The sequence below is a fragment of the Rhyacophila brunnea genome, unplaced genomic scaffold (assembly GCF_057557595.1).
Source record: "Rhyacophila brunnea isolate RB1 unplaced genomic scaffold, BYU_Rbru_1.0 scaffold_4, whole genome shotgun sequence".
Classification (NCBI taxonomy): Eukaryota; Metazoa; Arthropoda; class Insecta; order Trichoptera; family Rhyacophilidae; genus Rhyacophila; species Rhyacophila brunnea.
Genome location: NW_028233068.1, coordinates 23,782,317 through 23,799,034, shown reverse-complemented (window position 1 = coordinate 23,799,034; position 16,718 = coordinate 23,782,317). Strand labels below are relative to the sequence as shown.

The 16,718-nt window shown below is 29.4% G+C and overlaps 1 protein-coding gene across 1 annotated transcript in view; it reads right to left on the bottom strand.

The window, feature by feature from the left end:
* Nucleotides 1–8,448, bottom strand: part of LOC147067118 (octopamine receptor beta-1R-like) — a 317,969-nt gene extending 309,521 nt beyond the window's left edge. The window contains exon 1 of the mRNA XM_085954833.1: nucleotides 8,258–8,448. Coding sequence (XP_085810959.1) covers nucleotides 8,258–8,448 — 191 coding nt within the window. The remainder of the gene's footprint in view (nucleotides 1–8,257) is intronic.
* Between the last annotated feature and the right edge of the window lie 8,270 nt (nucleotides 8,449–16,718).

Genomic DNA, 16,718 nt, shown 5'->3' with positions numbered 1-16,718 from the left:
ATCCGTATGAAGAGGGTCGCCATTCATTCCACCTGAAAAACGAATTAATATTTCCCGCGTTTGTTCAGGTCAGCTGGCATTATACTCCGCCATTTTGTTTTTTTCTCTCTGATGCCTGACGTGTTCGTGATTTCCCGTTTTTACTTCGCAAAAACTTTATTACAAAATAAACGAAATATCCCGGAAATTGAACGCAAATGAAAATGTCTAATAAAGAAATATAAATCAACTCAATTTATAATATAGTTATATAACAGTGCTAATACCATTCAAATAAAAATAATAATTTTCTAAATATACGAAGACTTTTCCAAGTATTTTTCTTTCAATTCACATAACACATCCGACTTTCTCATTTATATCAAATGTCACATTTGCCTTTTTCTCGATTTATATTTTAACAGTTAAGTAGTATCTACTAGGTATATATAAAAAACATTTTATGAAGGAACTCAATTGTGTATACATTTTATATTCACAGATTCTTTGTTTAAATAATTCTTTAACTCATCTTTCATATTATCCCATTACTATCGTGTTACAGGGGATATTTTTTTTAATTTTCATCAGTTTGTGACCGATGGACTAAGATATTTCACATATTATTTTATTTTGATCCATCGCTGTATGTATGACCATCTTGTATTATATTTATATTCAATCTTGAATGTCGATTCACTAAAACTGTGGAACTGGGGTGACTAAAACGTACATAACCTATTTATTTTGTATAACCCAAACAACGTAATTAGTGATTATTATTATCATCTAGTCCCTATGTACTTTGCAAATTATAAAGAAAATAACTTTTATTACCTAATATACTGTTTTCATATACAGTGTATAGAAATTAGACTCATTCAACAGACATAATATACAGCACTATTTTCCCGTAATAATACATTATAAAAATCATAAACTTTAATCAAAAATATAATGACTTGAAAAGTGTCTGGTTAATTAGTAATAATTTTTCAAATTTGGGAATGAGGAAATTTGAAGCAACCTGTCCGTTTTTAAAACCTTGCAACCAGATATTCTTGATCCATAACTAAAACTCTACAAACGTGCCAAATTTTAGCTTATACTGGGACCTAATACCTAACTTCTTTTACTGTTCTACATATAGTACCTATCTTCTTGGACATACACCAAGATACAGTTAACATAATATATTATATTATGTTATGTGTATCTACTTAGTAAGAGCGGCATGCAGAATCTAAGATTTCGATCTTAAGGATAAGTTGCCGAAAAGCATGACTTAACTATAGACTATACTGAGTATAGAGTTAAGGAATCCTTAACCATAGACTACTTTTGTTATGAACACGCCCCCTTCTGTATTAGGCATGAGTGTAGGATCGTAACAAAAATATAGATATTTTGAAGTATCAATACTTTATGAAAGGTACTCGTACATCGATATTTTGCTATTGATAATTTCTTTCGATAACGATGGATATATAATAAAATTATAAATAATCCTTCGCAAACAACCATAATTTGACAACGATATTTACAAACATGGCCCCCCACAAGGCGGGGGGGGGGCTAACAGGGCTCCAGCCTGGGAGGCAATGACATTATTTATGGACAACGCACTCAATACAGTAATTAGCAAGTAAATTCCCGCATACGACATTCTCACATGTATAGGTAGACGTCACGCAATTTCCATTATGCGATATCACGCATCGGGAATTTATAGCAATATCACTTTTATTGTAATGGCGTTAGAACAGTGTTTCTAGTGACAATGATCATTTGAGCGAATCCGTATACGATTCGGCAAACCCGAAAAAATGCATCGGGAATTTATAGCAATATCACCTTTATAGCAATGGCGTTAGAACAGATTATGCCATTCGGCAGACCCGACAAAAAAGTGAGTGTCATTTTTTTTCCCAGATGCTTCGTCCATATTAATGTCATTGCTGGGAGGTCAATCAGATAAGTGAGATAAACACACATCACAAATTTGCTCTAATACTAAAAAAAGTCGCCTGCGCACTATTTTATTTCAACGATTTTAACATTTTAACAATAGTAGTACGATGCATTTTTTATTATCGTATGTCGATACTTGACAGCTCCGCAATTCAAATAGATATAAATTCTAATTGTTTTAAGTTTTGGGGTGCCGGACGAAATTTTTGGTGATTTCGGCCTTCGGGATTCCGGCCATTCGGGATTTCAGCATTCGGGATTTCGGTATTCGGGATTTAGGCTTTCGGGATTTCGGCCATTCGAGATTTCAGCATTCGGGATTCCGGCCTTCGGGATTTCGACCCAAACCCTAAGTCTTGTACTATTCCATTTGCATCGTTTTTTGCGACACGGGTATCGCCTTTCGGCATCTTCGAGCACTATGCACACTCACCAATTGTAAATACAATTGACACACCGACCGGGGTCGTATAAAAATGACCCATTCACTGCGTCCAGCGCAACTGGTGCGTTGCCCATCAGGTGGCCATTAGATATAATTAGCATGTTATTTAAATGTGATAATTAAATGGTCCGCAGTGAATGGGGACTGCGGACCTTTTAATATAGAGATATATTAAAAAATACACAAAATCACTAAAAATACAGTGAATATCCTTAATTTTACCTCGTACACCATTTGAATGCTGTATTTCGAAGACGTTGCTTGACACATTTTAAAAATCAGTGACATAAGTTGCAAAAATCTTCATATTACCTAAATACACAAATGTTAGTAGGTTTTTTAAAGACAACGGTTAATATTTGCTATAAAATATTATATTTTACATCTACCTACCTATTTATTTTTATACCTATAGGATTGTTTTCACTATTTTGACTAAAACACAATAGTGACTTGTAATGTTTTCAAAATACAGCATTCATTTTGAAAACGCTAATGTTGAGCGTCACATTGCTTTTAACCCTAAGTAAACTTAAAAATCCTGGCCTGTAGAGTGGGGGCCCGGTTCAGGTTGTGTGGGCCCTCCTTTCTTTAAAGGACGATACTTTCTTTCGATACGATACCCATTCCATGTATCAATACTTTTTCAATGGTTAGACAGGTCTATGCAGTGTTACTTCGTTTTTGCTACCCGTTTCAACTTATGCTCGCCTGATACCGCGCAAGAAACAATACTAATAATGAGAGTGTATGTTAAAAAAAATCTTGCGGTGCCTGTAGAATCACGTATAATGACTTATAACGGAAACATAAGAGTACTATAATTAAATATTAATATGTATTTATAGTTATTGCATTTATAAAGTGCAGTTGTCATATTTTTGTAATCGTTTAACAATTGTAAAATAATTTACCTAAACTATAGGAAAGATAATTTTTAAATATGGTATTATTTTCAATAGAAAAAACTAACGAAGCTTTAAGACAAGGTGAACCACAAACAACATGATCTTAGCTATGGACGATGTTTCTGCATAGTGTTTTGTACTGAGGAAATTTTAGTTAAGACAAATTTTTCTACATTCCGCTCTAATTAAGTATCTAGATGCATCGGAAACGTTGTTTCAGATTAACTATTATCAATTTGGGTTGAAACGGCATCCTATTGCCTATAACAATATTATTGTTCTATGGATTTAGTTTTGTATGTTACTCCTGTATGCTGTTATTAAAATAAACACTTTAATAGACTATAATATAATATGAGAAATAAAATAACAATTTTAAAAAGGTGAAAATATGTACTTCTCGTATTTTTCTTTAGAAAAACATTCATTAACTAGAAGTGTGACGTTCGCCGCCATGTTGTTCTATAATTATTGTTTTTCAAAAGTTTTAATAATTTCAGGAAATCTTAATTCATTGCATTGGATGTAGGTACAGTGATAGATTGACGTGACAGTTATCTTCATGTTAATAACACCATTTCAATGCAGTGTACTACTCCTACCCTATGACAGACACTACACACGGAGTCACATCCCACTTAAGACCCGATCACAATCTAATTGTACGTAAGCAAGTCTGATCGAATTTTCCTGAAGAAAAAAAGTTGTCAATATGTATGAGGTCTATTAAATATTCAGTTATGCTGAGTTAGCTAGCTGAGTACTAAAGCTTAGCAAATCCTGATTATAATTGCAAAGACTTATCATAAGGTAACTTAACTTAGTTGTTTGGCGGTAGCTATGAATACTCAATGTGGAATGAGAAATGAGGGTGGTTGTTTTTAGTTTAATTCGAAGTTTTGAGAAACTGTATGTTAATCAACAGACTCACCCATTGTACGAAGTGGTGCTAAAAAGTATAAAAACCACTGCAATTTTTTTTTATTTCAGATAATCGCTATATCTACACATGATTTCCCCTACAAAATCAGCTTACGAATAATTAAATTAAGCTGTGGGACATTATCATGTAGCAAAAACGCTGAATGTTGTCTTCTTTCGGCACTTACATTATAATGGTGTGACCTGTCGCAAAATAATTGGAACTGATCGTCAGGGGTGCAATTTTGACATTTCGGACCTTGAAAATGTTACACATTTACTGACAAATTGTGGCAGTAGACTATTTCAGTATTCTACCCTTCTAAGTCAAAAGACATGGTTTTTGGTTTTAGTGAAACGAGATCCCAAGTTTTAAACTACATTTTCTCTTATCTTGTGTAAAATTATTGAATTTTTTTGAGGTAATCTATAAAAATACAGTACATATTGAGAGATTATATCAAAACAATATAATAACTTTGGAATCTAATAACTTTTTTATAAGCTAAATCGTAGTTTAAGACTTGGGTTCTCGTTTCACTAAAACCAAATCACTGTATTTTTACTTAGCAGGGCAGTATTCTAGGTCCACTCAATGACTCAATACATAAATTTATCGAATAAGAAATTACTTTAAAGGTATTAAAACACTAATGTCCCTCCTATTCCTGATTTAAATATCAGATATTCATTGTAATTTGTATTTCATAACATTATTTTCTGGTTCGTATTTTTATTATATTTTTCCAAAAAGTCGTATTACGCCGTTGCTGACAATCTCATTAAATTTCGATTAAAATAATTTTTGGTCAAACAAATTTTGATAATTATCGTTCTGTTCGTATATTCATCAATAGCAATATTATATTAATATTATTTTTGAAAAGTTATTAGTTCTTATTCAATACAGAATAAACACGAGTTATAAGTGTTGGATTCTTTATTACAAAATTATATAATTTTGAAAAACCTCAGAAACATACATTAAAAATATCCTGGAAAAAAAGTTGGCCCGAGTCAAGTGCGTTGATAAATTGAATATTTTTCTGTAACGAAATATTTACCTTCCTCCAATAGGCAGTCTTCCCCACTGGCGGAAATACAATATAATAATATAATTAGGTACCTACAATAATAGCATTATAAAGACTGCAAGTTTAAACTTGAACGCTGTAAGTATATCAGTGGGTCTATTCTATACTTATCGAACACTAAATTGATAAATAGTATCAAACTTAGGGTAGGTTTGTATCAAAATATTAGCACTTATTGTAACAATTACACGAAGCCGGTTTTTATTGTTGCAATAAGTGCGATATTTTAACAGCAGCAAGATAGGTGCTGTTAAAATATAGCACTTATTGCAACAATAAAAACCGGCTTCGTGTAATTGTTACAATAAGTGCTAATATTTTGATACAAACCTACCCTAAGTTTGATAATATTTTTCACTTTATCACTTTAGCGGTCGATAAGCATAGAATAGACCCACAGAACTCATGTTACAAATCATACGTTAGAGAAGTCGGTAGGGTGTCTATCTTTGAAATCATACGTAGATTAAGGACTATATTTTAGTTGTTTATTTTATATAATGGCTTTCCACCAGAAATTATAATATTTATTAACTTCCCTGTGATGTTTTGTACAAAAAATATTTATAACCCAATTAAGCTATTTTATTTCATCTGTGGCCAACGTTTATTATTTTTCTTCTCTAGAATAACAGTGTTTTATACTACCTACGTTAATTATATTATATTAAGTATATGTGTTTATAAATATCATTATCGCGTGTGTAAATACGTATTGTGCATGTCACTAGTCGTTGGTGTGATTGTACAGTCCCAAGGGGCTGGTGTCTTACACGCACCGAGAGTCATTTGCGTAATAGGGGATGATTTGTTGAGGTTTAATGCAGATTTAATCCTCATTTTGGGAGCACTTTTAGGCTTAATGGACTGTTGAACGAAGAAAAAAACTAATTTCCCCCTTTCAAATGCAAAAATCTCTTCATAATAAGAGGGAAAAAATGTAGTTTATCGCAGATAGCGGATTTTTTTAGTTAATATGCCTATATACGAGTACCTACATGAATTTTGAATGAAGATTTCATAATTATTTTTCCGGTAAAAATATATACATATGAAAAGAGATCTTAAATTTATTTTAAGTGAAAATCAATTTAAATAAATCATAAATATCACTTTGCAAGATAGCAATCATCAATTACTTCTGAAGCCAAGAATATTTCCCCCTCATAAAAAAAACTAGTTAAAATGAATATCAGATAATAATTATTATTAAATGTCTACATATTATATAATTAAATATATAATAGCTTTATATCAATCTTTTAAAAATTATTTTCGAGATATTATTCTTTAAATATTTTGGTTTATGTTTGTCTAGGTTTAATAACTTTACTTTATTTTTTTCGACTACCTTTATTTTTGTTTGCTTCAAAAATATCAGATTATGTATTATATCTGTTTCTATTAAATTGTAAGTATGTATGTGATTACAATTTTTTTCAAAATACTATAGATCAATTAAATGAGAAGTTATAATTAATAATTTGTGTATTGTTTCAATATAATATATACATATGTATGAACATCCAATTAATATTATATATAATGTATATTAATCAGTATTCATGCGTATGCCATAAATATCTAATAAATATTTAATTGTATTGATAGCAATACAATTGTCTCAGTGTAGAGAGATCTATAGAGAGTCTAGACTTAAGAAAATCTTATGATAAGTAAGTAAATATATTGATTCAAGAACGATTTGGATATATAATTGAATTTTAAAAGCATGAACTCTGATATTTCATAATATATATATATATTATAAATATACTTAAAACAATATTAATGTACAGTGATATTAAATTTCATGTAAAATCCTTACATTATATAATATAGAAAGAAAAAATCCAACACTTATCACTTAAACCAATGCCTGGACAATGCAATGATGCCTTTTCAAGATTTTGTAATAAGTTAATTTTGTATAATATAAGCAATAAATAATATATAACTTACATACATGTCAGCTGTAAATTTACAATAGACATTTTTCTTTAAAATGCTGAAAGACAAAACCTGGGATGATAAAATGATTCTAATGGAACTGGATAGTCTTGTCTTTCTTGTATTATAGTTTAATGAATTCATTATAATAATAACGAGAGTCGCATTTAAAATAGATCTAAAGTGATTATGAGGGACTCAGATCGAAAATAAATTGACAAAACTATAAAATCATGACCTAGTTAGTTGAAGTGTTTGCGAGTTTATCAGTTAATTCAAGAATACGTCGCACGTATAGTAGATAGAAACATACGTAGAAAGTTATTGAAGATGAAAGACTAATTATATATACCTTACTTAACATTTGTTTGAATCAGTTAAAGATGTTTTCATGATGAAAAAATCATTTTCCAGATTGTCATAAACTAAAAAATATGTATAAAATAATATCAGAAATAATAAGTGATTTTGACAAAAAAAAATAACAATATTATTTTATAGATGGTTTTTGGGTCTCTCAAAATTTTTTAGACCCCCCCTCCCCCTTGAACCATAAATTTGGCTCTGATAATAATAATAGTACCTACCCTCTTATATATCGTTAATACTTTTTATCATATTCATTAGGTAATGTTAATTTATGAAGATCTTTAAAATTAACAGACTTACTGTGTTGTTTACTTTTACAATTAATATCCTAATTGTATTTGATTTTACGAAAGAACCTATATTTTTTTTTTTAGTTTTCCACATTTATAAAATACCAAAGCCAAATTTTTTTACAGCCTTAGCAATTGGTAACAGAGTTTGGTTATTAAGCTTAAAATTATGCAATATTAGCAAACATAACAAATTGTGTTGCTATTTTTTTCAACCAAAACGGCTTATCTTGATAAATAAGGATAATGAACAATTTTGTCGGCTGCTTTTAAATCATCACGTAAGAACAAAAACTTCTAAATTATACAAATTCGTCAAAATGTACTCACCTGTATAACATTCTTTCTTGGCGATCAGCTTCCATATAAATCCTGTAGTACATGAACAGCATAATGACACCGGGTACCCAAAAACTGACACTTGAACTAATGACCGCATACGGTCTATTCACTGTAAATCCACAAACACTTGGATGAGTTCTCCTGAAATTAAGATGCTCCTCCGTAGTATACCAGCCCATAAATATGGGTAAAAATGACACCAGTGCTGGACTGCACCAAACGACTGCCAGCATCACTCCGAGGCGTCCTGTTGTCATTATCAATGGATAATCCAACGGCTGCACAATCGCATAGTATCTATCCACTGATATACAGCACAAGTGAAGAATGGATGCAGTTGAAAAATACACATCTAAAGAGTTCCAAACGTCACACATAAAATAACCAAACAACCATTTCCCATTTGTTAGCTCTACGCTAAAGTTAAAACACATCGCCCATATTGCTACGAGCATATCCGCTAGAGCCAACGACACCACAAAATAATTCGTTATAACCCTTAATTTTCGATGTCTCATGACAGATACTATTACTAAAAGATTCCCAAATAATGCTGCAAGTATAATAAACACCATTATACTGCTCTTCACCGTTTTTATCAGCACCATATACCATGGCATTAAATAAGTCACAGTCCCGTTGTGTTGAATAAAAGATTCATCAAATACAAATAGACTAGAGTTTTGATCGAAAAAGAACGTTCTGTTGTTGAATGGTAAACCCGATTCGGTGATTGAAACTGTGTGGGATGATGCTGCGATGTCGCTGGTGGAATCGCTTTGGTCTGAAAATGAAGCGGCGTTATCAGCCGATGTCCAGGTGTCATGGAAAGTAGAATAATTCAAATCTGGGCTGTATATTCTATCATTCAACATATCCGCCACAAACCCGCCGTTCGAATTTGGTAAAAAGCTCGATTTCTTATCCATATTTTTATGATATTTATTTCATTTAACTTACATTATATTTTTAAGTATTTTATGTTTATACTATTATCTTGAAAACTATGTTAATTATTTTGAAAAAAAATATATTAAATTATCTCATGATACATTTAAGGGTTGACTTTTAATTGATAGGTTTACTTAAATAAAAATAATCTGTTTGGTAATTCTGTACTATTACCCATTTTAATTAATAGATTTGTTGTAAAAGACTCTTAATGTTTTGTAATTTAAGTGTAAATACTGTAGCTTAATACACAGTTTCTCACTTTAATGAAGATAATTAAATTACTTATTAGGAAATACGTTTGATAATGGATATACTTATATTGAGAGTATTGCTATTATGTTTTATTTTTAAACTCACCATTGTATTATAAATTAATTTATGGAGATTGTTTTAAATAATTTTAGTACGTATATTTTTTTCATGACTTATTTGGATTTTTTTGTTTTGTATTTAACCGTCAATACTTTCTTTTTATACTTGCTCACACTTAATTTTATGGTTCGTTATTTTAATTCAATACAACGTTTTGATTTCGGAGAAAGTTCACGTTTCGCTTATAATGCTTTTTGCTTGAATAACTCTAACACTTTGCTTTTATGATTACATGTTTAAGGAGTCTAATCGATACTGTGCGTGTCGTATATTAGCATAATTCGATATTTTATGAGTTTATAAGGTGCGTTTATCATTTTAGTAATTTATGATTTTGAATTTAAATCAAACGAGCATTTATTTATATGTTGGTTCACTTCATGGCAATTTTTCTCATTAGACTAATTGAAATAAATTGACGGTATTATTTTATAAAATTTCTTCTATCCTTTAGGTAAGTTCGCCATGTCATGTCGTCAACTCGTGTTTCCTGAAAAAAAATGATATTATTTTAAAAAACAAGTCATTATTAAAACGAGAGACGTCAAAGAAAACATTCTAATACAGCAATAATTCTCAACCTTTTTTTAATAAACCCTAGAAATGATTGGGAAACATTTTTCTGACATAATTTACATTAGTCCAAAATGTATAAGAAAAAATTTTTTGCGTTACCTCTTACAATAATTTGTGTTAAATTAAGTGTTTTTTAATTAATAAAATTATTAAATACTACAATTACGCAAATGATTTACCATTCTAAATTTTCAAAGTTCTCCTTTATTTTACTAAAAGGCTATATAAAAATCTTAACAATTTTTACTTGATAGAACAGTAGCAAATTGAACCATCTTTTTATAGTCATAGGTCTCTAGCACGATCTCATGGAATCCCATGGTTCTTCGAAACTTTGGTTAATTACAAGTAAAATATAGATTTATTCTATTAATTAATTAGTGGCATGTCGCTTCATTTGAGGCAAACGTATTCCATTTAAGCTCTTTTTTCCAATCTGCACTATGTTAAAAAAAACTCCTTTCATTAATATTAAAAGCGTAAAACAAGTAACTATTTAATACGATAAGTCATCATTATTTGTAATATTTAGATTAACAATCACAAAAAACTACCAAATGAAATAGACCAGTGGTCGGCAACCTTTTGAGAGACTGGGTAAAAAAATCAATTTTGAAAAAAATATTTGGTTAGTAGGAAAAAGTTTAAAACAATTTTTTCGATATTTTTAAGAAACAATTTTATTTTTATATAATAAAATATATATATCGCAGAGTATTCCAGACACATTTTATTTAGGAAAATATTTGCTCACAAGAATATGATGAACCAAATTCTGATAATAGAGCAAATTCAATTATTTGAAAAGCATGAAAATACGAAAACGATAATATGAAACACGTTCAGTGATAACAACGTAAAAAATTGACCTTCAGTTACTTACTTAAAATTAATAAATGATGAAAAAACATCATTATCTATTTATTCATTTAAACTTTTGGTATTTTCAATAAATAATAATAATTTTATAAAAATATTAAGTGTCATATTTTCCTGGCGGGTAACTCAAAATGTTGTAGTGGGTAATTCAATTACCCGCGGGTAGTAGGTTGTCGACCACTGATATAGATTATAACAAAACATCAAAATATATAATGTCATTGAACATGAATTTTTAATAGGTACCAATTTTTCCACATCGCCATCGATATTATAAAGTACACATCATAATGCAACGTAAAGTACCCATATCAAGTAGGTACCTATTACAATGCAAAAATGTTTTATGAAAGAATATAACGTACAAAAATTCAATCTATTTTTTATAATATAATTATTTTAAAATAGGTATAAAAATTGAGTAACAAACGTACTTATTATATTTGTAAATTTATTATTTCGATAATTTAAAATATTTGATATTTACAAGATAATAAAAAAGTATAATTTAGACTGTACAACTATATATACTAACTACTAAATAAAATTGGACTGACTGTAACTCAAAAATTACTCGACCAATATTAACAAAACTCGCACCGATTATATATTGTACTATTGGATTTTTATTTTCTTCCGGTGCTCCAAATATGAGGTAACTACTGTTCACATAACTTTTCCCTAAAAAAATGACTTGCTTGTTAATAGTGCTACTAATCCGAAACCTTGACAGATGAAACGGGTACTCAGTTCATGTCGATGTCTCAAAAATATCTAGTCAGATAGTTGCGGTAGAGTGGTGAGGTAAGGTACGGGAAGAGGAACGTGCGGCTTTATTTAAACGTAATTGTAACAATTTTTCAATGTTAGGTAAAGTGGCTGATAGCAGCATTGGAGTGTTGAGTTGAGGTATAAGTTGTCCATTTATTAATTTGAAAAAAAAATTAAATCAGTCTATCTCTTCGTACTATATATAATATATGTGTCGCTACGTTTCAAAATCAGCCAAGTCTACCTTTAGGTATTTTTTACTTTTTTGTGAATTGCTGAAGAACTAGGTACTGCTTTCTAACATTTCTTGCATTATCAAAATGTGGAATTTATTAATTTTAAATATTCTTTACTCGAAATAATATAAACTTTTACCCTTGTGACTGTGTATTTGAGAAAACGAAAAGTTGTTTTTCTCCTATTCATCTATTATGGACTTGGCTGATTTTAAAACCGAGCGACACATACGTCAATATTTGAAGTTGCGAGCTATCGCTGGTTTTAAATAAAATAATTTAAATAAAAAATAAATGTAAGCAGGAGGTATTTTATTCATTTTCAATATTGTTGAATTATTATTGGTTCACTTTGTTAATATCGGCCATAATTCAATTTTATCAAAACTCCTTCTCAATTGCTCAATGGGTCTTTGTAATAAGTTTATAACTTTAAAGGGAGGGGTCTTAATCTGTCTTTATTTCTCAAACTCAGTTTGAATAATCGCTTCATTTATTTCACTTACATTTTCAACTAGGAGAAGACTCGGAGAAATGGAAAAGAAATCATCAAAGCAAATGGCTCAAGTAATAAACGGATAAACGTGACAATTTCACGGAAAAATCTAGTTTTCTTTTATCCCCTGATGGATTGAGCACTTAATTCATGAATGCCTGCAATAATTTCCGTATAACGATAATATAGAATCCAACAAAAATCTAAAATGTTCAATACTAACAAGCTATAATTATAATATACACAATATATTAAACATAAAAGTGAAGTGTTTCTGTGATTTTCAATTATTTCCCTGTTGATCAACGACTAGATTAGACTAAGTACCTACCTACATATATTATTGCCATAACATAAAACCATACAGTTGATTTTTTTTTATTTGTGTCTGTTTATTACGTTATTTCTTGAGACAGTCTTCATCAATAATTTTAAATAACATGCATTTGGATAATGATAACATTGTGATTTAAAAAAAAACTTAAATGACATCAATTATACACAACCTGTGTGTAAAAATACGAGAAGCAATTATTTAGTTCAATTCTAAAATAGTTTTTAAAAAATCATTACCTATTCTATATATAGCTATTTTCTTTCAACATACATAATATTAACCATGGGGAGGTACTTGACATTCTGCGATTCTCGTCACATAATCATGTCCGTAATTCTACTAGTATTAAGAGATTGATAGCAAAACCACCTTTCCGAATAAAATCCAGTGATCTAGAGTCCGTTTTATTATCTCCATATCCCACTGTGAAGGTATCCTACTTAAAACCAATATATTCTAATCGTAATAACTTCAAAATTAAGGTAAAATTTATTTACAACTTAATCTTTGGTGTGAGTAGACAAATGAATCAAACAAAAATGACAAAGTAGTCGTAGAGTAAAAATAGTCAAAACAGTAAGTATTCTACTGGATGAGCTAAATATGATATCTTATTTTTAATATTATATATATCGTCACTTCAATACTACAACTAAATAACTCTGATTTGGTCATTGTTTGGAAAATGAAATTTAAACTTTACTTGATTAACATAAATCTAGGCTATAATTATTATTTAAAATAAAAATGAAAAATTGTGCTTTTCTAATTGGGAAAAATTAAATAATGTTCAATTGTATGAAAAAATATTGTTGATATATTATTTTATTCATTTAATGCATTTATGGTTTTAAAGTTATCTAATATTTTCAAACACAAAATTAATACAGTTCCCAATAATTTCTGACATAGTTTTATCATTTTGTAGAGAAGGAAATATAGAATAATAAAAGTTCAATAACTATCCCAAAAACAGTTAAAATGAAATTATCTAGCTGTAGTATTTAAAGTGACAATATATAAACATAGCATAAGTGAAATATATCGATAACTTAAGCAATTTGTGTGAATACATATTATATCGCCTCCCCAATTGGCATTCAAATCAATTCAAATATATCAAATTTATTTATTTTACATATACTGAATATAACAAATTATAAATTCTAAGCGTTAACGATATGACATAAAATATGTGTTTAATTAGTGTTTATTAAAATTAAAATACAGAGAAATGTGAGTTAACAATACAATAAGTAATAAAATAAGAAAAGAAATAAAATAAAATAACAAAAATAAACATAGACAGAAACACACAGAGTGAACTATTGATAGACCCTATCTTAATAACTTATAAAACAACGTCCACCTACTTTCACCCTCACCAGTAATGCCAACCGTACTATAATTATAGTACAATACTATAATTTTAATTCCGCGAAAAATGTAAAATACTATAATTTTACCCCAAATATACAAAATACTATAATTTTAAAGGATTCAAGACGAAAAATGTTCCGGTACTTTATATTATTTTAGAAATACTATAATTTTTACGCCTTTGTATTATAATCGGCATATAAAAGATGGCAACGCTGTCCCTCACGTATGTGGAATATATCAATATCCGAAGCGATTTCATTAAACATGGTTACCAATGATAGGTTAAATGTACACATTGTTAGAACATATAATTAATGCACCAAATTTCTTAGATAGCTACTAGATAAATTCAAAGATAGCAGAGCTCTCATAGTCTCAGTAGTCAGAAAAAATACATAGCTAAATAAAAAAAATCTAACTTTTAAAACCACAGTGGTTAATCACCTATAATACAAAATTATTTGGATATAGCCACGGTAAGTATACATTAGTAACTTATCCACCATAATAATATGTTTGTACTTCATCAAATAGGGGCCCAAAAAACGACGCACTCCCAAGTCTGTTTTAAGCTAGTAATAAATATGTTTACATCCGAAAAGACCTTAGTCTTAATATCTGTTGCGTAATATAAATGGTAACTCTATAAATTTATAGCAAGTCAGTTAACTCTGAAACATCATTCCAATTTTTTATGCTGTTTAATAATAGAAGTTTAAACTATCGAGTATTACCTACATCATACTATATATGTACTATAATACATCTGAAGTAAGACGTTATACTTAATAAAATATTGGAATCGCTGCTGTAATTAAAAATGACAACAACTATTTATATGGTAACTTAGATTTATTTAGTTTGTTACTTCTTCGCTTAAAACCCCAGTCCACTTCCCAGAATGCCAAGATATTAAATTGTTTAGAGACCAGATGCTTATGATAGAATAAACATGAGAAACGAATATTTTTAATAAAAAAAATGTTGTACTTACGTACTTTGTAAACAATCACCATTTAATGAACGAAAAATACTGCATACAGCTATCCCACAAACAGAAACCTATTAAAGAAGCGAAATGTAACACGACAAATTTAATTTAACCCAACCACTATAATATGATAATACTTACTTTGTTTTGTATAATTTTCACCTTACCTGAAAACGTATAGCAATAAAAGAAAATGACGAAAAAACGGTAGATAGATACTCAATTACTACACTTTAATTATTTTATTCATACATAGTCAAATCGCCTTATCAAAAATTGCGTAGATACATTTTCTTTACGTGAGTAGGAATTAGATGGGGCTTTTATTATAATGTATTATTTATCTATGGTTTCTATTAATGGTTGATTGTGTTTAGATCACGCCTGTTGTATAGCCTTATTTCGCTCCATATAATTTTCACTCTTTCTTTTTTTCTGACGAACATATTATCGAACCGAGTGCTTTTATGTGTATTTGTATCGTGTTATATGATTCTTTGGACATACGCCGTGGTCTAGAAGGTTTAAAAAATAATTGTTTTACAATGGCGAATAACAATAAGATAGAGTGGCCTAATGAAGGAATTTTCTGAAAAACCAATATCATCCACCACAGCGCAAAATAATGTATAATGCTCATTTCAATCCTCATGTACGATGGTTACGACGAAGAAAAAGAATCGAATCTTGTAGTAATCGAGTACCTACGTTTATTGTACGTGAACCGTGTACGTTTTAAAATGGTATCTTATTGCAACAAAAAGGTTATTATACTGAGTGCATAAATCTGAAGGTGAATAAAACCTTCCATAGAAAATCGATTAATTGGTGTTTGAAAAAAGCATTTTAAATTAAAATAATTCTTTTCGCTTTATTAAAAACAATTTCACGTCGAATTTATTTGATTTTTATTTCAAAAATAAAACCTAATTTCACGTCTCACCACTTTTATCATTAGACCATTTTTCTTTTATTGAAACATTTATTTACCAACTTTTTATGTGATGAAAATTGTTGTGTTCTACAAAATAATTCCTCCGTTTTTCTTTCTTTATTCGAAGCGATAGATTTTTTCGGTCGGGCAAGCTTCGCGAGATCAAAGAATTTTCTCGCTCCCGAAAAACAATGTCGAAAAATTCATTTAAATTCACACTTCTCCGAATTAAAAAGCTCTTTTATCGTACAGGGTGCTTAGTTTGTACGTACGCTTTATTTTTAGAACATACCAAGACAAAAGGGGGCATTTTTTGTTTACATAGATAATATAATACGCATAACGAGGCGGCTCGAAGAATATCTATCACAGAATAAAATATATATATCTCGAAATATAAGTATATATAGCATATATTATAACTGATGTAATTTTAACAATATTAATTAGTATATTCTTAACACACAATATATCTCATAATTATTGATGGTCACAAGGTGTATAATAATAGAATGTTATT